The sequence below is a fragment of the Platalea leucorodia genome (assembly GCF_965183815.1).
Source record: "Platalea leucorodia genome assembly, chromosome: 8".
Classification (NCBI taxonomy): Eukaryota; Metazoa; Chordata; class Aves; order Pelecaniformes; family Threskiornithidae; genus Platalea; species Platalea leucorodia.
In genome coordinates, this window is record NC_138830.1 from 8,601,289 (window position 1) to 8,625,941 (window position 24,653).

At 41.7% G+C, this 24,653-nt stretch overlaps 2 protein-coding genes across 3 annotated transcripts in view; one reads left to right on the top strand and one right to left on the bottom strand.

The window, feature by feature from the left end:
- Positions 1–226: 226 nt before the first annotated feature.
- VEPH1 (ventricular zone expressed PH domain containing 1) overlaps positions 227–24,653 on the top strand; it is a gene marked incomplete at both ends in the record, with an annotated part of 82,916 nt that continues 58,489 nt past the window's right edge. For both annotated transcript variants that reach the window (XM_082318993.1, XM_082318994.1), the window contains 5 exons: positions 227–364; positions 2,465–2,680; positions 7,182–7,356; positions 21,359–21,525; positions 23,084–23,293. In XM_082318993.1, coding sequence (XP_082175119.1) covers positions 227–364; positions 2,465–2,680; positions 7,182–7,356; positions 21,359–21,525; positions 23,084–23,293 — 906 coding nt within the window. The remainder of the gene's footprint in view (positions 365–2,464; positions 2,681–7,181; positions 7,357–21,358; positions 21,526–23,083; positions 23,294–24,653) is intronic.
- On the bottom strand, positions 11,838–16,609 carry PTX3 (pentraxin 3; the record flags this gene model as incomplete). The annotated part of the gene is made up of 3 exons (XM_082319975.1): positions 11,838–12,451; positions 15,525–16,058; positions 16,462–16,609. 3 exons carry the CDS (start codon positions 16,607–16,609, stop codon positions 11,838–11,840), a joined length of 1,296 nt encoding a protein of 431 aa, XP_082176101.1.

Here is a 24,653-nt window from a genome sequence, read left to right on the forward strand (position 1 = left end):
TGACAGTCAATGCATTTGCTAATTTTTCCCTGTTTTTTTGTTTTGTTTTGCTTGTTTTTTTCCTCCTTTTAGATTGGGGCCAAGGAAGTCTTGAAAGATGCCCCAGACTTATTCTTCATATTAAGTTGATCGCCAGTCCACAGGATTGTTTCCATTCTGCCCTCATCTGAGTCATTCATGCACATGGTGCATGCAGAGCTCTGGCTGAGCGGCAGCGAACGCAGCCATGCATCATCTATTTGGGCTGGTGTTGGCACAAAAGGACCTTTCACGTGCAGGGGATCTCTTCTCCTTAGAGGATGCCGAAATCGAAGGAAGCCTCTCAGAAGCTCTTGAACAAATAAGAATAATTAGTTCATCTGCGGTAAGTGAAACACTGTCTTTAAAAATTTTTCACGACATTAAAGGTATTGTATAAATAAAATATTAAAGACAGGGACATACACAATTTAAGTTTCTAAAAATCTCGAGAATTCAGAGCAAAGTGTAAGATTTAAAAATGTGGTAACCAAACCCAGTTCCCACTAGCTAGATTTCCTTTAAAGATATTTCAAGTTCATCTTTATAATAATTTTTATTAAATAGTTATTTAAGGCATATTAAAGATTAACAGGAGGTTACAGGTACACTGTATATATAAGTGTGTATTCTGTTTGCAGCAGAAAGTGTTCTGAATGATGGCAGGCTCAAGGATTTTGGTAAACTCTTTAAAAGTGTTATAAAAAAAAAAAAAAACAAAACCACAAAAAAAAACCCAACAAAAAAACCCTCTTTATCCTTCCTCCTTCCAGTCTGATGAAGAGAAGGGAAAATCTTTTTTGAGCCTTAGGATATTCAATTAGCAACACATGCATGTTCTCACAACTGCACTTTTCCGGCACTTTGTATAGCATGTGATGCTAGAAATCAGTTTTGGCAACGTGCAAACCTCTGACTCTCAGAGCATTGATCACGGCGTTGCTGGTTGCAACAAGAACTGACTCATCCATCAGGACGGCCACCGTACACTGGCTCTTCTCTTTGGTCATTTCTTTGACAGCAAATACAGCACAGTCTTTCAGAACATTAATCAAGTTATTTTAGCCATTGCCTCTGCTGTTGTGATGTACTTCGACTCGCCTAACTGCAGATTATCAGGAATTTTACACAAATTCCCTCTAATATACTTTTTGAGAGAAAATGCCTGAATTTGCTACAAAATGTTTTTGCAAACACACCGGTCTGCGTTAAGCCGCTAAAGCATCCTGCGAGCCATCCCCTGCCTCCGAGCTGCTGAGCAGCGATTCCCACCAGAGGGCTCTGGAGATCGGGGAGATGCTCCAGCGCTGCCCTGCTCCTGATGTCAAACCCAGACTGCTCAGACAGACGTTTTTTCCCCCAAACGTGAGGAGTTTCACAGCAGTGCGGACAGGACCGCTCCGCTTTCCCTGTCCACGCACAGCCAGCGACCGTGACTCTCGCCAGGGGTTTGCTATTGTGCTGTCCCAGCCAGTGGCTGTTAACTGGTTCACCTCCTTACTGATAGGTAATCTTACGCAAAAGAAAAAGTGGAAGTGTTTTCTCTTTTTAAATAAGTGCATGGATTTTTCTGTCACACCAAGCAAAGCTTGTAGAGGGCTAGCTGTGAATAAAGGCAGAGAAATGCTTCGAGACAGACCCAAACATCGTGGCTTCTGCCTGGGATACGCTGTCATACCCGGCTGCAGCGCAGAGCCCCCGGAGCTAACTCTGGAGCTGCACTTCTGCAAGCTAGTGCTGAACTTGGCTCCAGCCCTTTAAAAAATAGCCATGCTTTATCTAGCAAAACCAATGATTTTTGATTAATACTTCAAACTGTCTTTTACCTTCATTACTTTTTAGGGTGGAACAGCATAGGTTAGACCAGGGGATGGTGATTGTGTACTCTGGGTCTTTTAAGTTATGGCAAAGCGCTGCTGTTTCGTATCCACGTGGCATCTGTGTCAGTGATCACGGGGGATTACAGGATTTTGTGATAAAGCCTATTTAATTAAGTTTTATTCATGTTACATTGATACTAATTGAAACTAACTGTTTACATCAGGGACGTGACGTGATGTGAAATATTCGGGACCCTGCATTTGGCTATATATATTGTGGATATAACAATTCCAGTTTCAGTTTTAGGATGGTTATGGGAGAAGAGGCCTGTGCAAGTGGTTCCAAGGTGTGCAGCTGCAATCCCTGGTCAAGAAGGCCATGCTTCAAGACAGACTACTAAAAATCATTTGATAACCATACCTTTACAATAATGAGAATTAACACCTAAAACAGTGAATTGTCTACGGGATGACTAACGTCTGAGTTTAATCACACTAAATGTTAGTTGTAAAAGTGGAAGTGAGAAAATGGACACTGGACAGTTACGAAAACTTTGTATCTTCAGGCAGTGGGGCCCTTGAAAAGGATGGGCATTCATTGGCAAACGTCTTTTCATTTGAACCAGGACTACCAGACCAATGACAATGACCAGGCCGTGGTGGAAATCTGCATCACTCGCATCACCACTGCCATCAGGGAGACGGCGTCCATCGAAAAGCATGGGAAAGCCCTTGTGGCTCTCTGGGAATCGTGTCTAGAACACAACCTGAAGCCTTCTGGAAAAGATGAGGACACACCACATGCAAAAATTGCATCCGATATCATGAGCTGTATCTTGCAGGTAAGAGTGAGCTGGAAAAAAAGGGAGTGCAATGCATTCATTGGTTATTTGGTTTTATCTTTTAAAATGCAGTTGTACTTTATGTTTTCTGAGGGTGTATGGGAGTGGTTGCATTTGTTTAAAACCGAGAATATGACCCCGATTGTTAAGGTATATTGTTACATGCATATGGCGTCTGTTGCAGTGAATCAGAAGTTTTGGCAGCTTCCTTATCTTTAGAAGTGTCTTGACTGTTTAGTGCCAGATTTCATTATCTTAATGCTCCATTAATTCTAAGTATTTGCGTTTCACATCAGTGTTAAAGTGGGAGACATAGAACTATCATTTTCTGTGGTTACAGAAAGAGTCATTTGAAAGCATTTAGTATCAGGGAAGAGGTTATTCTTTCAAGTCATTCTGGAAGGCAGCAAAATACCAAAGAGAGTTTAATGACATGAAATATAGGTGATTAGATATGCTGTCAGTAAGGAGGAGCTCCCTTAACATTTTGATTGTAAAAGCTGAGTCCAGATACAACACAGAAAACTGACTTCTGAACTAAAATTTGATTGCTACTACTCTAAACAGAGGACTAGAAAGAAGTTATGCTCTGGCCAGGAGTGTTGGAATAATTTCTTAGAATATTTTACTAAATGTTAGAGGCAACAACAAGAAGACTGGTCCCAAAAACATTTGCTAGAAGAACAGCTGAAATTGGGTCCTATTTGAACTCAACAGTCTATGAACTATCACTACCTGTGAATGCAAGACTAAAAAGAAGACATCGTGGTATATAGCAGCCTTTTGGGGATAGGAAAGGGCTATTCCAAGGCTTTCTAAGAAAGTAAGCTGAGGGTGAAAAGCCATTTAAAGGCAGGGGAAGGGGGAATCTGGTATTAAATCAGGGTGACTTTGGGGGTTTTTTTGGTTTTGTTTGTTTGTGGGTTTTGGGTTTTGTTTGGTTGGTTTTGTTTGTTTTTAGCCAGGACTGCAGGCAATATTATTCCTTGTTGGGAAAGCGATATAATACACTGGAGAGACAAACAGAGAAACCTAGGTGCACAGTTATCTAACTGAAAGCAGAAATCTGGGTTGTTTCCAGAGTTTCAACTGTGGGTATGATTCATGGAGACCAGCTCCGTGTCAGATAGAGGCACTTCATAGCAACTGTTTCTCCATATACAGACTACTCTGGGGCGATGTTTGCAGTACGTCTGCTGTTTCATAGTTGCTTTCTTTACCTCTGCCTCTTAAATCAGATGTGGTGGGGGTTTTTTTGTTGTTCTTTCATTATAAAAATTCAAGTGACAGTGGCACAAGTATGACACTGTCCCATGAAAGGTACTGCTTAGCCCCTTGTAGGATATATTGTTTCATAGACTTATTGAGATTTCTCATCTAGTTTGGCTGAAAGTGTTTGAAGTCCAAAAGAAACAAAGATTTTCAGAAAAAATAACATTAATGCTGAATTTGCTTTAATGAAATTTTACTTTGCAATGGTCAGTTCTGTTTACTCCCAGTCTGTCACTCTGAAGACGCACAAAAAAGTGTATTAAAGCAAAATATTGAAAGAAGGAAAAAGCTCCTTTTCTGAAACCGTCTGAATCAATCAATTGTTGGTTTTGGTTTGGGAAGCATAGAGGTTTATTCTAGCCAGACATTTGGTCAAGACTGTGGATGAGGCTTAGCAAGATTTCTGCACTGCGCTGGCATCCCTGAGCCATGATCCATAAGCTGCGCCCCAGCGCAGGGCACAGTAACGTGTCCTATGAAGGTCAGTGCTATATCAGGGGGTTGTGTCCCCTCTGCCTTTCTCTGTGAATGACGGGCTTTGGCAGGAACCACACTTTCTGATAGGCAACGTGTTCCTGGAGGTGTTGCCTAATCTCCCTTTCTGTCTTGTGTCCCTGGAGGTGAGACAGTAACTGGATTTGGATACCGGTAGCAGCACAGCTTAAACTTTCCAGATGAGAGACTGTACATTGTAAAATCATATTTTGTCTTTGAGGCACTCTAGAAATCATATTTCATGAGAATACTAAAGTACGCAATGGCTCGTCTAAGCTTTCAGTTTGTGCTGTTGGCAACTGTGTGCCTAAATCAAGTTAGCTCATATCCAAATGTTTTAGGGATGGCACTGTGTTGCAGATTACTTCAAGAAAGGAGTTCATTTAAATGAAATGAGAAAGTTGTGGAAGTACATTTACCGCTACCTGAAACAGAGCTATTATCAGCAAGTTCCTCTGCATAAAGAAAGAAAGAAGGCATAAAATGAGTTTTTATGCAATAAGTGAGAGATAGTTGAAGTAGTAATGAATATCTGGCAGCTGGGTTGAATCTCACAGCATGTTTCTGTTGATATAAGCAGCAGGGAGGTCCCCTACGTTTGCAAACATCACTATATCATATTATTGAAATCTGTTTTTCATTGTCACCTTCACGTTTTCATAAGTGTGCATTCATGCCCTGATATTTATAATGGAACAAATGAAACCTTGTCTCCTTTCATCCGAATTAAAACATTTTCTTAACTAAGTATTTTATCTTTATTGTAGGAAAAAAACATTGTTCTTTGGAATTTTCTTACATCTTTTAAATCATAGTCAGAGGGCCAAACCTTATCCTCTTGTTCTTTCTGCATGGAATCCTAGAGCATAATTTGGAGGCCAAATTTGGCTCCTACTCAGTAGTGCCTCTCAGCCAAATATAATGAGGCATTATGTTGATTTAAACATGCTGCTGCATAAAGCTCTATTAATTTTAAAGGCTTTTCTCATTAAAGACGCTCTTTTTGGTCTTATGGCTGTTGCCACGATGAGCTGTCTTGACACCTAGGAGATGCTGCAGCCCTTTCTTCCTTAGGGGCTGGCAAAAAGGGACTGTCCTGGAGTGGCTGCAGCCGCTGGAGCGACCTGCCTGGCAGGTCTCTGTTGCAAGGAAAAATCCTCATAGCTGGTTAAACTTGGCTCTTTTGCATTGGTTGAGTAGTACAATGCAGCCTTAATTAGGGTCAGTCCTGCTCTCCGTGAGGCTAATGGCAAAGGCAGTTACTGCTGATGGAGGCAGAGCTGGCCTAGGAGGCAACGTAGCAGGGTATATGGAACAGCAGGTTTGGTTTTTCTCAGGTCTAAATCTATTTTTTTCAGTGCTGCTCCAGAATAAGCTTGTGTTAAGTCTGGACTGCCTTTCTTTGCACTATTTTGTTGCTCTCTGAAACATCTGGGTTCCAGTGGTTGCCTGTGATTTCAGATGCTAATTAAATATAATCATATTGCAGGATTGTTTTCAAAAACAATGATGTACTCCAGTTTCAAAGAGATGTTCAAAACTGAGTGAAGATGAGAGAAAAGCACTGATTAAGGAGGCTCCAGAAAGAATGTAGGTCCTCAGTTATACATAAACATATCCTACTAGTTTCAAAGGCAGTTACGTATGGGAACTTAATGGGCAATAGATGCGTACAGTCTGTGCACACAATTTCACGTATACAAATAGTCGCAGAAAACCTTTTCTGACCTTTTCTGTCAAAACTTAAGTGTACATGCAGATACCCCTGACATCACTGAAGCTTGATGCCATTTGGAGGACAGAAGTTAGCTGTCTTGAAAAATTTCAGTTGACCCTGATGTTCAGAGAAATTGACTGGAGTTTAAGAAAGGAAATCTAAATTATTATTAGAGGAAAAGTGATGATCAATACTAAAGCTATTACCCTGTGAGCAGGTCTCCCAGTACACTTACTCATGCATACTCTTTTCCTCATTTGACCAGTTTGCCTTCGATTTAGTCCCAGTGGCTTAGCATGAGATCCTGTTCTGGGAACAGAGGCGTCCTTTCTTCACATGGTCTCTGCCAGCCCAGAGAGAGGCCAAAATGCAGAGTAGTAACACACTTCGGTTTACATGAGGGAAGCTGTGTCTTGTGCTGGGGAAGATTTACCTGTGCTTGAAATTAAGCTTCCCTGAGCCTTGACTCTGTGCCTCCACATTGGGCTGCCCTGCTTGGCGCTGGACATCGGAGTGGGGCAGGTCACTGCGACGCAGGAATGACAGGCAGCAATGTGTCTCTTACTGCAGGGCGCAATATTTACCAGTCAACAGCACGAGTGACTGCTCTGAGGTGTTTTCTACGCTTTGGGATGAAAATTACCTACTCTGTGTGGATGATGGATACAGCTTCTGCTGTCTTCTCTGAGAGCACCAAACAAAATACCTTCTTAGAAATGTTACAGCAGTTAACAATTAACTAGTGCACTTGATATTGTGTTTTCTCCTCTTGCAGAAGACAAAAATAGGTGCATTATTAGCATCTCCTGGTGCAGCACTTCTTAAATTTCCTTACTTGCTCTTTCTTTGAAGTCCGCCTTCAGTGGTGTTACCAAAACATAACCTTTCTTGACATGTTTTTTGCCTTTTTTTCCCTGTTGTTTTGATGTTTGTTTTTCTACTTTGATCAACACGAGACTTTATTTTAATCATTGTTTTCAGCTGCTTATTTTCCAGTGGCTTTTCATGTTCTTACAGAATTACAATCGACCTCCAGTAATGGCCTTAGCTGTCCCAGTGGCGGTGAAATTTCTTCAGAGGGGCAATAAGGAGCTGTGCAGAAACATGTCAAGTTATCTATCCTTGGCTGCAATCGCTAAAGCAGATCTGCTGGCTGATCACACAGACACCATTGTCAAAAGTGTCCTTCAAGGTAGGATCTCACTGAGATTTTGGATTTAATCCTGCAGCGTGCCCACCATTAGATTAGTTAGGCTGTATTAGGCATATATATAAACAAACACATTATACGTAAAAACATGTAAGAGGCATGTATGTATAAAGCATACATATAGATATATCTATAAGCATGTGATAAAACATGTTAGACACAGTCTAATAACAGACTATATCAAGGAAGACCTTTCAAGAATATGTGCATTTACTGAACTTTGTTGATTATGGAAGTTTCATTATAGATTGGATGACCCATAGGGCAGGAAATACATCTGTACTTGTTAGTATACCGTACTAATGGACTTGAAATTATAAGCCATGATATGAGACACTAGTTACTGGGCTCTTATCCTTTCTATTAGTGTCATTGGCAATACTCCAAAATATAAATGAGGATGAAATGAATCCCATTCTGTGGCAAAATAGTCAGATATAAGATATAAAAGCTTTGTAGTGGTTCTTTAATTTTGTCTACATTATTAGCTTTACATAGAATATTGTTGCTAAACTCTGTGCATTTTACTTTTGTGGTTTTAAAAAGCCAAAAATATTCCTACCTCTACAAAAGGAAGTCTGATTTAGTTGAAGTAGTAAAGTTCACAGCATTTGTTGCAATATAGTGCTACTGCAGTAGTAAAATCGCTATTTGCTTTTCTTCAAGTACGGGTAACAGCAATAAGTAGCAATAGCTGTCTAATTATTCCAAGAACATTGTTATGAAGATGTTAAGTCCTCAAATTAAATGAGTGCATTCTGTATTTATTAAATATTATAAATGGAGTGTAATTATTTTTAGGTGTTTTATGGAGGGATAGCTAATCTAGAAAGTAATGTTGTTGTTAAGACATTATGGTAAGAGTTTGCATATTTCTGTCTGCTTTGTTTAAGGACAAATGTGTGATAAATATAACAAACAATAAATATGTGTGAGCTATGTGGTAATACTAATTGAGTAGAGTCCAAGAACAGAATATTGCTAACAACTTACAAAGCCACATGGATAATTCTTTTAAGACTTGTGACGTTAGTATTTATTTGTTAACATTGTGTATTACCCCTTAGAATGCAGTGCTATTAACAAAAAGAAATAAAGTGAAACAGGTTTTATGGTGTAGTCATAGGTTTAGGAAAGGTGATTAACACCCATAACTGAAGGTTTCATCATGACTGTTCCTGCTCATTTTTGTGTATTTATGTTATTCTACCAGCAGATGTTGCTGTGTCCATCATATTTGGAAATTCCAAACTGGAAGAAGGCACTCTGAATAGGCAAAGTGCTCTGTTTTGCATACTGGCTTAATTGCACTGTACATAATTTGTATTTCGGGCATGAAAAGGTTGGTTTGCAGCAGGCTAAGAAGTGTGCTTGAAGACTGAGTGCTGAAGGGAGAAGGCAAGCAAGAGGATAAGCTGCTAAGGATGGATTTACAAAGCAGTGCGGAGACAAAGGGCCTTGTTCTGGTGCTGCACAGATGGGGCTCAGCCTAATGGCACCAGTGAGACTGATAGTAGACTTTGGCCCGTTGCCTGCGAGTGTGAGAGCTAACTGGATTTTTTGATTACTTGGGGCAACTGTTTGGCTGCATAATCAGTTTCTTATCTTATTAGCTAAAAAAGAGCTCTTTAGAAAGAGTGTTTAACTACTCTCTTCCAGTTAGTGTGAACTCAGCTTCTAAACATGCAAGTGTCTGTACCGTGCCTGCAATGCTGACAGACCCTGTGCTGACACCTTCCATCAGCATAAGGCACCAGGCAGACTTATTCCTGTTTCCAGGGGACAGCCGCAAAACTGCCCTGCAGCCGTTGCTGTAATCTGAGAGAGTCCCACAGCTGCTCCACCTTCCAGAGGAGCTCAGGCAAGGGATGTGGATGTTGCATTCAGCAGAGGCTTGTTAGAGAGCAGAACTGGGCTCAGCAACGTACTCCAGGCATGCGTGTCTTGTTCTTGCATCTTCATTTCTACGTTTGCAGTGCGAGAGCAGGGTCACAGTGGCTTTTCCATATTTGGAGCACCAACTCCCCCAAAATACTATTTGCTTGGTGTTTTCCAAACAGGCAAAGTAACTGTTGACAAAGAAAAATATAGTTAAGCTGGGAAGGAAAGAGAGAAGCATGTTGATGGAGGTGACTTGTGGTGCTGGGCAGGAGGGGACTGGACTGGGAAAGCTTTGCTAGTCCACAGAGGCGATAAAGGAAAAGCAAAGCAATTGGAAAGAGGAGAGTTTTCCAGCTGAGTCAGTGAGAACGAAAGGACTGGCTTTCCATTTGGCCATCTGCCAAACCAGAACAGAGATAGGAAAAGGTTACTTGCAAGACAAAGCATTTCAGGTATGAGGTACAGTAAGAAAAGTAGCCAGGAAGGCAGGAAGGACTTCTGGTCATCTTTTTGAGGATTTTGCTTTTTCTGCTGCGTTTCATGGACATTTGTTTTCATTTAATGGAGGGCACTGTATGGAAAGAGGATTTGAGAGCGGTTTTGCCCTTGCACAATAGTGGGACCTCAAGTGTTTTTCTTAACTCTGAAGATCTGTTTCCTGGCTGACAGCAGATGAACGGAGGTACTCTTGCATTGTTCTTTAGTTAAGGTTATTTGCAGATAGTATTTAGTAAGGTATTTTTGTCATGCTTCCTACTAAGCATTTAAAATCTAGATATGTTGTTATTAGAGGGTAATAGGAGAAATTCCAGCAACTGGAGCAGTTATTTTTACCTTAAATAAACAGTGTTGCCAAAACTTTGGAGCAGATCATATAACTTTAGCTATGAAGCACAACCCCTTTGAATGGCATAGTAAAGTGGAAATTACCTTGTCATAGCTTTTTCTTACTACTTTTGTATCGTGGAAGGAAGGATCTGGTAGCTGCATCATATTCAGGAATAAGCATAGCAGCAACATGTCAAGAAACTTTTCAAAGTGCGTTTTTAGGTCATCTGTAGAGAATGAGAGAGAGAAACATGTGAATAGAGCAGAAGGGTGGGCTGCTTTCAGTGGAAATAAGAATTGCTTTGAGTAAGACATTCGCCGTGATAACTTGTTCAGAGGCTTCAACAGGTAGTGAATAATCATTCTTGTCATAAATGGTTACATATCCAGTGAATAACTATTCATCACTGTCTACTTCTGCTCTGTTTTCTACACACAAATCACCACCAGTGTCTTGGCTCTCCGCATCTGCTTCTTATGCTCTGTATCCAGCCCTATGTTTTTATTGGATTTTAGATGAGCTTGTAAATGTGAGAGAAGAAAGCTGCTGCCATCAGTACCACCTTGTATGAACCTCCTGTTAGCATCAAACAAGTTGGTACCTTGGATCCCTAAATGTATCTTAAAACCGAGTATGTCCTCCTCGGATGGCCAGCATTATGCATGGAGAACTGACTGATTTTTATTTGGGGATATCTCAAAACCAATCCTTCCTTCAGCCTCCAAGTGCCATGCTAGCACAGCCTCAGGTCAAACGCACGTGTGTCACTATGTCAAAGCATCTCTTCTGTACAAGCGACCATGTCCACGTGGGAGAACTAAAGTGGCAGATCCTTGCACATGGCAGCATTCACAAGAGGGATTGTTATCATGACGGGCCTTTAAAGCCGTCTCTCACTAATGCTTGGATTTCAGTCCTCTGAGTGTCTCTGTATGAGATGTTGATATTTATGTTCTTTTTCTATTAGCAGCTAGAAATGTGTGGTTCAAAACATGGAAAAATTCCCAGTTGGTACTTACTTTGAGTTTCAGTTCATGAGAAGCATGGAAAGTTTTAGTTTAGTAAAGTATCTTTATTTATAGAACAACTTTACAAAAATAATTTCAATAAAATTATTACGAAGTCAATTTACAATATAATACAGCTGCATTTTTCTCAAAATGTAACATCAGATTATGATGGGGAATATTACTTTTATACGTTAGGTGAATCTGTGGCATAAATAATGCTTTAAACAAGGAGCTAGTTTTGTTATAGTCTACAAATTACTAACAACAATTAATAAACAACACACTTCTTGGCTTATGTGGTTCCTCTGTACAATTCACTACAAAAACCAATGACTGGAGGAGCCGGGAAGATGTGCAGCCTTATGTCTGTTACGCAGGGACTGGTCAGCTGGATACCCAATATGTTTGCTTCAGCAGGGATGCCAGGAGTACCGTTCAGCTCCGAAACGTCCACAGTGGCACTTTTATACCTCAGAAAACGCTATGCTGGAGAGAGAGCGGTCGTCTGACCTCAGGAACAGCTTTTCCAATGTCACGCCTTGTGGGTTTTCTCAGTGTTTTGCCAAAACAGCAGGCAGAGGTCAAATCCCATCTCCACAGTACCTCATTTTGTAAACTTGCAATGCTAATCTTCCTTGGGAATTCGAGAGACGTGGGCTCCTACGGCTCTGTTTACTTGTATGTATTGGCGTTCAGCTCTTCATGAAATATGTTTTCTCCTTCAGAAACTGCCTTGCCAGAATTTAAGAAACGTACTGGGCTCCTCCGTATGGCAAAACTTCTGTGACTCCCCACCCGATGATGTTGCCCCTGATACTGCACGCATCTTCTCCGCTCTGCGCTGCTATCTCTTTGGCACTGAGCACTCTGTCCCACATGTTAAAGCCAGTTAATTTTCCAGAGAAGGCTAAAGCTTCATCAAATCCACCTCCAACGCAGCAGCCGTTCTTTTCTTGACCAATCTGCAAAATCCCTCCATCTGGAATGGTGTGAGAATCGGCAATGTCCAAGGCAGTGGCTGCGAGCTCTCCCTTCACCCACAGAGATGCGGATCCATTCTCCGAGCTCCAGGCACTGCAGAGATGGATCCACTTCCCAGGAACAACTACATTTTTGACAGCTAACTTGTGCTGGTCACCACCAACAACAAGCACTGCAGAGTCCCGGCTGAGATAAAGCTGGATTTCATATGGATTTAGCTTGGTTCCATAGGAGAAGACAATAGTTTTCTCCAAAGCCTCAGTCACCTTGATCCAGATACAAGCAGTGAAGGAGTGAAGGGTCATTCCAGCAGTTGGGTGAACGCTCCCAAATATCTTTTTCGAACGCATGGGGAATAGAATTGCTGTTTCACACCCTGAAAAAGTTAGAAAGGTTGTTAGGTGAATAAAACTCGGTCTGTTTGTACATGCACGGTTAGGACCCTTGACATATGCTCACTCCTGGGCTTCTCAAGGGGAGCTGAGAGCTCAGCTCATCCAGTGGGATGTAGGATGCTTTGAAAAAGCCGTCAGTTCTGACGGATGGATTTGCCAAACACTATGGTAATGGGTCTAGAGCCTAATCAGGCTGCAGGAACAAGGCTTGGCTCTTCCCTTGCTGCAAAAGTAGTGTTGTATAGGCCTGTGCCATGCAAAGTGACATTTAGGGTTAATGCTGCCTGTCTGCCCTGGTGCTTGCCTTGGGAAGTTGGGCTTCCCTGAGGGTCTGTGCAGGGCAGGTGCCTTCTGCTCTGACATGCCTCCTAGGAGACCTTCTCTTTTGCTGGGTCACCTAGAGAAATTAGCACTTTACAATAGGTAATTATGTCAGGTAGTCCCCTCTCTGTTTCATTTAGGTCTTGTTTTAGCCTACGTGTTCTTTTTCAGTATGGAGTGATGAAAATGGCAACATTATGGTGAGGGGATGGGTTCAGTGACCTGTCAAACAGCAGGTTTAGGTACCGTGCCATTCCTGGGATAGCAGTGTGAGACTGCTGTTGCAGCTGGAGAAACGGAGCCGCTGGGTGGTTGTATCACGAGCAGTTGTGTAGTGGCCTGCAGTTGTCCCGTGGGTAACTGGGCAGCGGAGGAGAAGGGGACAGGGGCTACAGAAAAGCAGGCGCGGGGAGCGATGGCAGAAGCATGCTGAGATGTGTTTGTTTAGTATAACGACTCCCTTTTCTGACCCTGCCTTTAGGGCCATTGGCCAGTAACTTTCATGTGCACTGGTTAAGCACAGGAAACGTATAAGACAACTGATATTTTTAAAACAGTTCATCTCTCATCTCCAATTAATCAATATGCAGATTGGTTAAAAGCACTAACAGAAGCTTATGAAACTTAGAAAAGTAACTGATGATCACCAAACCCAAGCCATTTTTGATATTCTATGTACTGTTCCCTAGTTGTATATAACTTAATATTCTAAGCAATAGGTGGGAAAAAGCAGCCCCCCTCTAGAATTAAGCTGCTTCATTTCCTGTTTAAACAAGCTAGAGGATCTAAAATGTCCAAAATGTGTGTGGAAATTTCTGCTTCAGTGAATGAAGGACTCTTTGTGTCCTCCAGGATTGCACTGCCATGTTATTTCATAGGCTGCTTCCTTTCACCTTTGAGCAGATTTTACGTTTCTTCATTGGCCCTTTTGAGGAGGGGCAGGAGCAGCGAGCAACTGCCGGGGATACTCCTTCAAATGCTACTTAGGAACACTATTGTGAAAAAGCTTTTAATTAGCAAGCTTTCAGGCTTTATTATCAAGGCCTAAACAAAATTAAAACCAGCCTCACTGAAGAACAAAAAGTGCGATTAGAAAATCCCTCAAGAGTATGGCTGGCAGTAATTCAAGATGTGAGAAATTAAAGTCAGTTGCTAAAAAGTCCCTTGAAAAAAAATTTCCAGAGAGACACTCTGGAAGTACTTAAACTGTGTCTTTTAAATTAAAAAAATAAGAACATTTAATATAAAACCATGTAGAAACCAGTGGAAATAATCTGGATTTCCACTAATGAGACAGAGATCCTTAATGCTGATCAAGTTTTTTTACTCTCACCTAGTGCAGAGTGACTGACTGCAAGGCTGGCCATGTTACAGGAGAGAGATAAGGAATGAGATCATTCTTTTCTGGAAGGCAAGATTCATGTGTTTGGGAAAAAAGGAATATGCTGTAAGATCTAGTCCCAGTACGCAAAGATTACTAAAGCATTGTGATAAATAAAGCAGTAAAAGCAGTTTACTTATAAAGCTAAATCCACGTCCTACCTGAAAGGATAGATTCACGTTAGACTGTAAAACGCTTTGATGTAAACTATTGTTATACTGTGTTTGTATTGTAATAGGCTTGTGTAAGTTGTTGCCTTTGCTTTAGCAGTTCCAAGAAGTGCTCCTTCTTGCTCACCTGTGTAAGAGCTCATGCTGGTGGTGTTGCTAAGGGTTGCTGGCAAGGCTGGTGTAACTGCACCCCTAACGTCCTATTCGCACGCATCCGTGGGATTCTGCCAGTGTAGATTTCTTGAGGTTTTTAAGCTGCAGTAACTTACATTTGTGGAAAATATGGTCATCAAAGACATGTCAACGTTTAGGAGACACGCAATGATAGCTGTCTGGTAGGCAGAGTTATATTCAACATAGTTATATTGTGCATGTAGCAATTTTGCACCCATACTTTAAACAGAGGAAGGTCTGCTCTGCCATACCCAAGTTGCTGTAGATGCTTTTTGGGTGTCAAATTACAGTGCACAGAAAAACTGACGTGAAATTTGAGATATGAGCTCATCTTTCCATGGCCACCTCACTTGCTGACCAATGCAAACATTTTGGAAGGGAAAAAACAACCCAACAATACCACAGTGGTACTAATTTTTCTATGCTTGAGGAAATATTCTGTCCTGACAGTTGCATGCAGTGAACGTGCCCTCCCTGCCGCGGGAAGCATTGACATCAGCAGCGTGTCCTCGGATCTAGCTCTGCTCTTGGGCAGCTGGAGTTGGTGAGGAGATATTTAGTTTAGGAAGAGGAAGGAGCGGGTACATGCACGAAGAGAACAGGAGAGCTCAGGGGCTGGTGCATATGCATAAGAGTTACCAGCTGGGAAGGTAAAAGGTGAGAGAACATAATTTGTACGTTTAAAATATGTTTGCTGCTCTCTGGCAACTGTTTTGATCTGGGAGAGCCTGCAGGAGGTGGGATCCTAGCTGGCTTTGCCATGTGTAAGGACTTTGGTTAAACCCTTCTTTGATCCCACGTTTGAAAAGCTCGGTGCCTCTTTTTCAAGAACAGTTAATGGGTTTCCTCCCTGTACGTACAGACTGCTCAAAGCTGCCGTGCTATTCATAAGGTTGCTTTGGAATAATATGCAGAGAAAGGTGCTTAAGAGGGGTGTTTATAGGATGGCTGTTTGGACAGGCCCACCAAAGAGAGCTCTCCGGCAAAGCATAGCGCACATGGACTTACCCGCTGGCAGTAAGTGCTGAGCCGCCCATTTCTGCGATGCCTTCAGTTCAGCTCTGGTTTGCTGTAGCTCTTTCCACAGGGAGTTCAAAATGAGATTGTCTCCTCTGGTGGGACTGAATTTATCCTGCTGAAAAGCTGTCTCCTGAGCCTCCACCTCGGACCTCCTCAGCCAAGCGCTCTCCAGCTGGCCGAGCCTGCTGGACATGTTGTGGCTCAGCAGCAGAACGTGCTCAAGAACCTTTCCTTGCTCAGACTCGTGAAGCCTCTTGACTTCTTCAGCTTGATCACTGTTCCTCACCAGTGCCTGCTCTACCTGTGACACGATGTGGGAGGTGACTTTCTCAACCGCGGCGGCGAAGGTGGCCGCAAGGTTGGTGGTCAGCTGGCTCAGCTCTGCTTTCAGGGTCTGCAGGTCCACCTTCAGGGTCTCATCCATCGCCTGCAGCATCATGTTCTCTTTCATCTGCGAGTTCTCGAGCATGATGAAGAGCTTGTCCCACTCGGTGTGCTCTCGCTGGCAGTCGCATGAAACAGCTGGAATGGAAGATACAGATGTTCCTATTCCTTTGTACTTACATTTTTAAACAGAAGGAGTATTTGACAAAATCTGGCTCTGTGCAAGGCTTACGTGCTCCAGACTGTCAGTGTGCTTCCCTCAATATAAAAACAGAAAAGTAGTGTGTATTATAGCAATTCTAAAACTAAGTGTCATTGGCAGTCTTTTGGAGGAAAACTGAAAAATACAGAGTATAAAGCAAATTCCAAGGCACATCATCCAAGTGTTTCAGCATTTGCTGTCCATAATAATCTACTGGTACAAGCATATGCTTCTTCCTCTGGAAAAAAAAATTATGTTTGTAATAATAACTGTTACAAGAGCTAGGCAACAAAGAATGCAATTCTGCACATAACACAAATTCAGTTTAAATCTACTTACTTTCCTCAGTACCAAGAACTGGACCTTCAATTTCATTATCCAGATTCACGTACATGAGATCATAGTCATCATCTTCATCCAGAACAGAAACAGAAGCCCTGAAAACACAGAACAGCATAAGCAGAGAAAGTATTTCTTGGGGCAGCATTCTCTAGCTGCTTCCTGAAAATAGCTGGGCTGTCTGGAGCTAAAGTCTAAGTCAGACTTCAGCAGAGACAAGACTGCGAGTGAGACGCAGCGAGCCCCTAATAAATGCTCCGAGCGCCTCAGCTTGAATGAATGAGTAGTGCTAGTGTTGTAATAAGAGCACTTCTGGCTGTTGGTTTTGGCCGAGAGGAGAAGGGGGCGTGCAGCTTGCTCAATTCCAGCCTTCCAGGTTTGCACTGGGGGATGTACTGACTGGCGGAGGGGAAGAAATGGGGAAAGCTGCTCTTGCGAGCTGCCGCTTCCCCTCTGAGAGCAGATTGCTGTAACGTGCAGCAGTGCGAGGGTGAGAGCGGGGGATGAAATCACTTGGAGGTCGCTGCTTACAAGCACTGGCTGCATTGGTTCTGTTATTTTGTGTTATTTGTGGAAAGGAAAGTGTTCTCTGCAAACTCATTTTGTAGTTGGTATGTGCCAGGGCTCTGGAGCGGATTAGTAGAAAAATAAACATACCTGGAGTTGGTTTGGGTACACGTGTGTGGTTTAACCTAAATATTGTAGCTTTTTTTGATACGTATGTATAAAAACTTCTATTATATACTGATAGTTTACTGCTTTAAGCAATAAAGGAGAACTCGTAAAAACAGCTTATTAAGAGTCTTGCTTTTCTAGCCCTAATTACCAATAACAACTTCATAACTATGTGCATAATATGTTACTGGCAGTATCTTGTTTTGGGAGCACGTAGATTGGCAGCTGCATGATTAGCGTTGTTTCTGTTAACTTTGAAAAACAAAACAAGGCACTCGGATTAGACATTAATCTAGTGCTAAGTATTATTGTTATTGGTGTTAATCTGTTTTAAATTCTGGAAAGCTTATCAGTTCAATGGGGCCATTAATTATTTCAGAGATGCATTGCTTAGGTAAGATTAGGGGTAATATGTTACAAATTATATGTTGGCTATGAAATATTAAGAGAATAGCAAAAAAAGCCCCACATAATTGCATCTAATTTGCAATCTGTGTTCTCTTTCCGTTTGGGTCTTTGGTTTAGCTCCTTACCGCTGTACACAGGAGTGTGTAAAGAGGGCCCTGTGCTTCTGTTCTTGCTCATTCTGCCTCCGACACCTGGGCCGCGAGTGGGAGATGTGGCTGCACAAGGCAGCAGAGATGGCGTGCGTGGCCTCAACCATTGCCCCCTCCTGCAGCGGGGACCAGGAGGCGCTTTGCAGGTGTTGCCTTTTGCTGAGGAGGCAGGTAAGGCTGGAGCTGCCTGCTCCCCAGCCTGCTGCCTGCTCCCCAGCTCCTCCGGCCTTGCTCCATGCACCCCAGGGCAGCCCTGAAGGCTGCTGAGAGCCTGGTGCTGCTGCACCAGATGCCTCCCAGTACCCAGCCTTGCTTGTGCAATCCTGGGCTACCTGCACGTCGGGCTGCTGGCCATGGCACTGTGCTATTCCTACGTGCCAAACTGCCTCACTCTTGCACCCTATGTGTATACGAGGTTCCCGCCACAGTGGGGCCTCCGGCTGCTCTCCTGTAAATGCAAATAATAAATAGTAATGTTGAAGCAATGTGTTAGAAATCTCAAAAGTTTCGTAAAGTAGAGGTGAACGTTTTCGGGGATGTATGTGCCTAACTTGAGTCATCCCGGGGAAAAAAAATTAGTCTTGGCGTATGGGCTTTTATCTTTGAATACTCAGTTCAGAGTGAATGTTGAAATACTGCTGTATAGCTTCAAGAGCTCCTTCTGTCCACGTTACTTTTGCAGTGTGCTACCGGGCTCTTTTTTTTTTTTTTTTTTTTTTTTTTTAATAAGCTCTCTATGCTGCTGGGTAGGGCAGAGCAGAGACTGAGCACGAGGCAACCTTTGCAATTCGTGTGTGCAGGGAGCGCAGCCAAGGCGTGCCCGGGGCATGGTCCTGGGGCAGCCGGGGCGGGCTGGCCCCATCGCAGCATGCAGTTGTGGTTGCTCCTGCTGTACGTGCCTCTTCCCTGCCTGACGTGCAGCCAGCGGTGCAAAGCCATCGAGTGTCCCCAACTGTACGTTAGTTTCTGCCTGAATTGCATAATTCCCGGTGTGTGGTCTGCTTGGAAAGTCTGAGAAAATCTAATCTGGAAAGTATTGGGGCTAAGGGTGGTAGGGGAAGGAAGAGGGAAAGAAGGTAATTAAGGAGTTGAGTATAATGTTTTTCTGTTCTCAGACAACAAACATACTTTTCAGGCTCTTATTTTAGACTAAGACAGACGAAGCAAGATAGAAAAAAGTTAATTATCTGGGAACGGGCACAATACTGTTTCTGTTGGCCTGAGCTCTGAGAATCGAAAGGTTGGTGAGCCGCATGTGCGTAAATCCCTTAGAAACTGAAAAGGTGTGACAAACCAATGGCAAGAACAAACTCGAAACATGAAAATACAAGAAAATAGTGATTGGGTTGTGCTTCGTGACCTTTCTTAAGTTATACAAAGAACAGACACAAACTGTGATGTCTGACTGGATTGTTTACAAGTTTGTAGAAACAGGTTATTCAATTAAAAGCAATTCCATGTCAGTGAGTTCATTTAAATATCACTCCAAACTGATAGCGTTGCTTCTAATTTGCCTTTGCTTTTCATTTATCTTGGTTAGTGAATATAAACCCGGTATGTTTGCTGTATGATAACTGGAAGATATTGCCCAAATTAGCATTTGTACAAAGTATTTTTGTTCAGAGAAGCTTCATGGCTGCAATCCATCATGTTGTGTCATATAAAATTGCATCACTTCTCTAATACATCCAATACTTAAAATGCTTGGTTTCTCAGATTGAATAATTAGTCTTACTTTCCACATACCTTCCTACCTGTGACATCCCAGCTTAGGCAACAGCATGTCTCAGGTTAGTGGGTGTCTTTCTGTGTTTAAAGTTGCTAGATTTGGTTCATCTCTGCTGAATTCCTCTCCTCCACACTTTTACAGCTGAGATGAATTTTGCCAGGAACATGGGAATTTCATCTTTTGCAATTGTTACCGTTGCTGAAGTTGGACTGGAGCTTAAAGGATCTGCTCCATACGGGCAGAAAACTTCCAGTGGAAACTAAACGTGTGCAAGTGCAAAGAAAGGACTCATTCCTGTAAGCACTAAATTATTGAGAAGAAAATAATTTTTAGTGTATTCAGTTACAAAATTGTTCAATTTCAAACTCAGATGTGAGTCTAGAAAAGTCCAAGTAAATACATCCTCTCACCACTTTAGTTCTAACTTTGGGTGAACTGGTGCTTTGCATGAATCCCACGGTATGTTAGTGACACTTGTAAAAAAAGTGACACTTTTTTTTTTACAGACTCACTTGTAATGTCAGGAAGAGATTTACACAAAGAATGTAGCTAGAAAATGGTCAGAACTGAACAGCTTGCTAATCTGTTTAGGGTAGTTAATCAGCAAAATATCTTGCTTTTGCAACTGGCCTTTGTGCTTTATACATAGAACAAAACAAGACAAATTCGCTGTGCCTGTGGGACTAGAGGTGGGGTCTGAGGACTGCAGTGGTTGTACGGAGGGCTCAGACCTGCCTTCAAGGAGAAGCCAACACTTCTTCAAGCAGAACGAATGCTTCAGGATGGGATGCAGGAGTGTGGCTGGCTGAACAGTGGGGAGGCACTCCTCTGAAGCATAAGGACCCCTTAGGGATCATTACAAGCTGTTCCACTCGAAGTTGTCTGAACCTGTGATGCATTATATGTTAGTTACTTGGCTCAGAGGTGATGTTGCAAGACCTAACAGTGTCTTGGGGTGCGTTTTCTGTGTCTGGCAAGAGCGCAATGTGGTCCAGTCTGACCCATATAGCCTTTTTCTACCATCCATGAAGTGACCTGCTTATCTTCCAAAATTTTAAGGCTCAGATTTAAATGGGAGAAAAAGCAGCAGGCCAGACTGCTAGTTCCTATTGGAAACCAAATCCAAAGAGACCTTAAGGACTTTCAAGGGTTTACAAAAAGGAGCCATACTACATTGCAATAGGCAGATGTTTTCCATATGTTGTTCAAGTGAAACTTAAATATATTGAGGCAGGCATGTACAGCAACGTGAAGTTATATATTTCGGTATGAGCCTGGGCTTCAAATTGAATTATGCACAGACATCTTAAGAAAATGTGTGAGAGAGGGTTTTGCATATCTTTGTCTGTCTGCAGTTGACTCTTTCTGGCTCCTTTCTATTCGTGGAAATGGCATCCTTAACTATTTATGTTCAAATTTAGTGTCATACATATTTAGTTCTTTTAACAACCAACTATTCTTTCCATATGCTGCTTATTTAATTTGAAAGTCTGAATCTCAACAAAGGAGTAATATAGCTTTTATGTGCTTTCTAGCCTTCCTTTTTTTTTTTTTTTGTTTGTTTGTTTAATTTAAATCACACTTAATTTGGTCTAGGACTCAGCAGAGTACCATCCAAATCGGAAAGCTCATTAAGCAGCCTTCTCGTGATATTGTACTTGAGAATGAAAATTATAATTAATAGGTTTTTCTTTTTTTTTTTTTTTTTTACACCTACATTGTTATACCTGCAATGATTCATTCTATTTAGGTTATTTATTTGTCTTCTTGGCCCAGTACATATTTTTCTACAGTGTGTTTTATGCCTCCCTGGTTTTGTACTGATGATTCTTAAAAACTGGTGTCTCCAGGTGTGTGCTGATTTTCTAGGGCTCTCTCCAGCTGTAGGGTATTGACCAACAGTAAGTCACTGGCCTCTCATTTGCTCTGTTCTCAGGGAACTCGATGCTGCTGCGCGTCCTGCCTGCTCTGTACGAGAAGCAACCACAGCCGATAAACCTCCATCTGAGGGAGCTGGTGGCACTGATGGCTCAGCTGGATCAAGCTGAACAACACCACCTCCTCAGGCTCTTCCAGATCGTGGCTAGGAAAAAAGAACTGGGGGTAAAACCATGTTTGGAAGATCTTACTGCTAAATGCTGCACCTCCTTTTGGAGGAGTTCATTTGTTTCAGATGGCTTGGCAAGGTCTGTCTGCTAGCTGCTCTCCGAGCAGTGAGGAGCCCCATGGCATGCATGACAGTGCTTTTCTACACTAATTCCCCATGAATTCTTTAATTTCATTCCAAATTATCCATCTAATCATAAAGAGAACATAACAGTGACTCTGCTGGTCCAAAACATTTGTGTTGAACCGGTTTTCTACTTTTTTGGCTCTTCCTCTGTCAGCTGAGTATGAATTCCCATAACTATGTTTCTGTTAGAATATATGAACTGTATTAAATTACATATCAAGAAAAATCAAAATGAGTTAGGAATTGATTAGAAGTGAGGTGGAGATTAATTAACTAAGGCAAAATATGTCATGCTTTGGAAATTGCACGTCATCAACAGCATCCAGCACATTAGAACAAGGCACAAAGCTACCTCCTTTGTGAATTTATGAAATTCATAAAATCTTTGGAAAAGAAGAATCAACAATAGTTAGTATCTTTCCCCAGGTAGCCAAGGAAACGTTATCACAATACACAGTCCCAGATGACATAGAGCTCCTTTCGGAAGCAAGAGACTCGTCAGCTGGAGGGGGCTGGGGTGCACCGCTGGCTATTGCGGGGCTCCATGCTGGAGCCGACATGTCTGAAGTTGCTTTGTATTATCAGTATTACTATTATTGTAATTTATTACTACTAACAATTTATTCAGGTGTGCACCTGCAGTATTTTGCCAGAGCAATATATATCGACTTGCTAAATCTGATAATCATCAAAAAATAACAGAAGCATGGGTTACTTTATGCCCCATTTCTGTGTTGAAATGTCTTTTACACAGATGCAACAGTTTCACTGAATCAGAGGTTTATTAGTGTACATGTGTGTTTATATGAAAAATAATCATTCAGTAGATAGCTGTATACACTGTATCCTGTTTGTAAGATGATTTTAAGGACTACACCCTCAGCCTCTCGAAAACTGTGCTGTTACAAGAAATGACAACTTGCCTACAGCATTTTTGTTTGCAATGAGGATCTTGCCTCTTACTTTTTCCTCTGCTCCAGCTATTAACCTTGTCACTTTATTTAGTTTCCGGTGGAAATGAAAAATTTCTACTAGTACTTTAATTTACGGTATCATTGGGAAAGGCCAAGTCCCATGTTGTTTTAATCAAAAAAGTATAGGATTGGCCCAGAGCAAGGGAAATATTTGGTGAGTTTTTGTTTGTGGTTTTTTTTTTCTTTTTTAACAATTGGGCATTTCCTTACTTATATATGCATAACTGCAATATTTCAAGGCTACAGCTTACCCTTATTCCATATGTTGAGCTGAACTTCAATTGACCTCAGAGATAGCTCTGTGCAAAGGTCAGCAAGGGTGGAAAACTACTTTATTAAACCAAAGTCTAGTGTTTTATTTTTATCACTCCAATATACGGTACTTCTTTTGGTTATATGTATTCACGATTAAAAAATACATTCACAATTTGTTTCTGTCTGATTTTTTTAATAGGCGCTGAAAGAGTGCATCCCATTTCTATTTGGACACTTGAGAGACCCTAACCATAGTGACATTATTCTAAACATACTTATAGAAATATCCAGCTATGAACCAACAGCTTTAGCCACTTTTCTTCCAATGCTGAAAGAAATTGGTGAGAGTTTTCCAAGTTTGATTGGGCAAACGGCAAAGATCTTTGGAGCTGTTGGACATATTGATGAGGTAAGTTTAAAAACAAAAGAAGTTGGTTGGTTTTGGGGTTGGGTGGGTTGTTTGTTTGTTTGTTTTTTCTAAATCTTGTATAAAGTAATACATCTAAGTATTCCGTTCTTCGCAAGTAACCGGACTGCCCTACCAGAACGTATTCCTGGTCATAAGACCACGATAGGTTTAGACTGTAATACCAGTATGACTAGGAAAGCAAATACCACAAAAATCAGATGTGGTATTTTAGTGACTGATACTGTCCTTTGATCTTCTAACCAAGGAACAGTCATGTAGTAAAGGGTCTCTGCAGAAATGGGGTTTAGGTTAGTGGGAAAGAAAGAAACATTCTCGAAGAGATTAATGAGCATGAAAAAGATAAATATTTAAATTCTCATAACATCTTTAAAAGGATAAATATATAAATTATTATGATGATGATTACTTACTGTGTATCTGGTCTGTGCACATATATGTTCTGTTTATATGAATTGTCTTTTTATGGAATAGCTAAAACTCCTATTTGATAAAAGCACATCCTTGTCATTATTCCAAGGGGTTAGCTAAGTTAGGTTGCAGTGTACCTATATGTGAAATGAAAGGCAGAAAAAAGAAAAACATGTTTTGCACACCCTTTGTGTGATATCACAGAGAAATGTTGTAATTATGCGGTGAAACGTGAACTTCCTCATATCGTGTAATCCAGGTATTTTGGCTTTGTAGCCATCGTTAATTGGATACTTCAGACAAATGTCTTTGTAATGAAAATGTTCAGTGGTGGTGCTGGGCTCGAGCCTCATCACGGGAACATCTTGGTTTGGGATCTGACCCAATGGGAACATTATGCCTAAAAAGGACTTACAGTGACAAACTCCTAAAAAATTATGGGAGTTTCATGGCAGCATAATGAATTTGCACTGAAGTTTTTGCTTTAGTCATAACTGTGCAATCTTGATGTGGGAGTGATGTTCACCTAATCTAGGTGCCATGAACAGACTCAAACATGCTGTGTGTACAGAAACTGTCAGGCAGCTCTCAGGTCCCAGAGCCCTCTGCCCTCCCCAAAATACCAGCTCTGATGAGCAGCCCAAAGATCCCTGCGTCCCCAGCAGCGAGGGATACTGCTCATGAAGATCCGATGTGTTAGCCCTGTCCCACTGGGACTGGTAAATGCCTTAGACCCTAATGGGACTCGTCTAACCCTGCTGCTATCCCTAGCTCCTAAAAATACAACCTGGAGGAGATTGCCACCACGAGTTTGTAAACTACCTGATTGCTCAAGACCTTGGGTGTCCTGAGGACACCAAACTGGTTAGACTGATTTATGACACATCATGATTTTTAATGAGATTTTATTTTCATTCCCAGGTATGAGCTT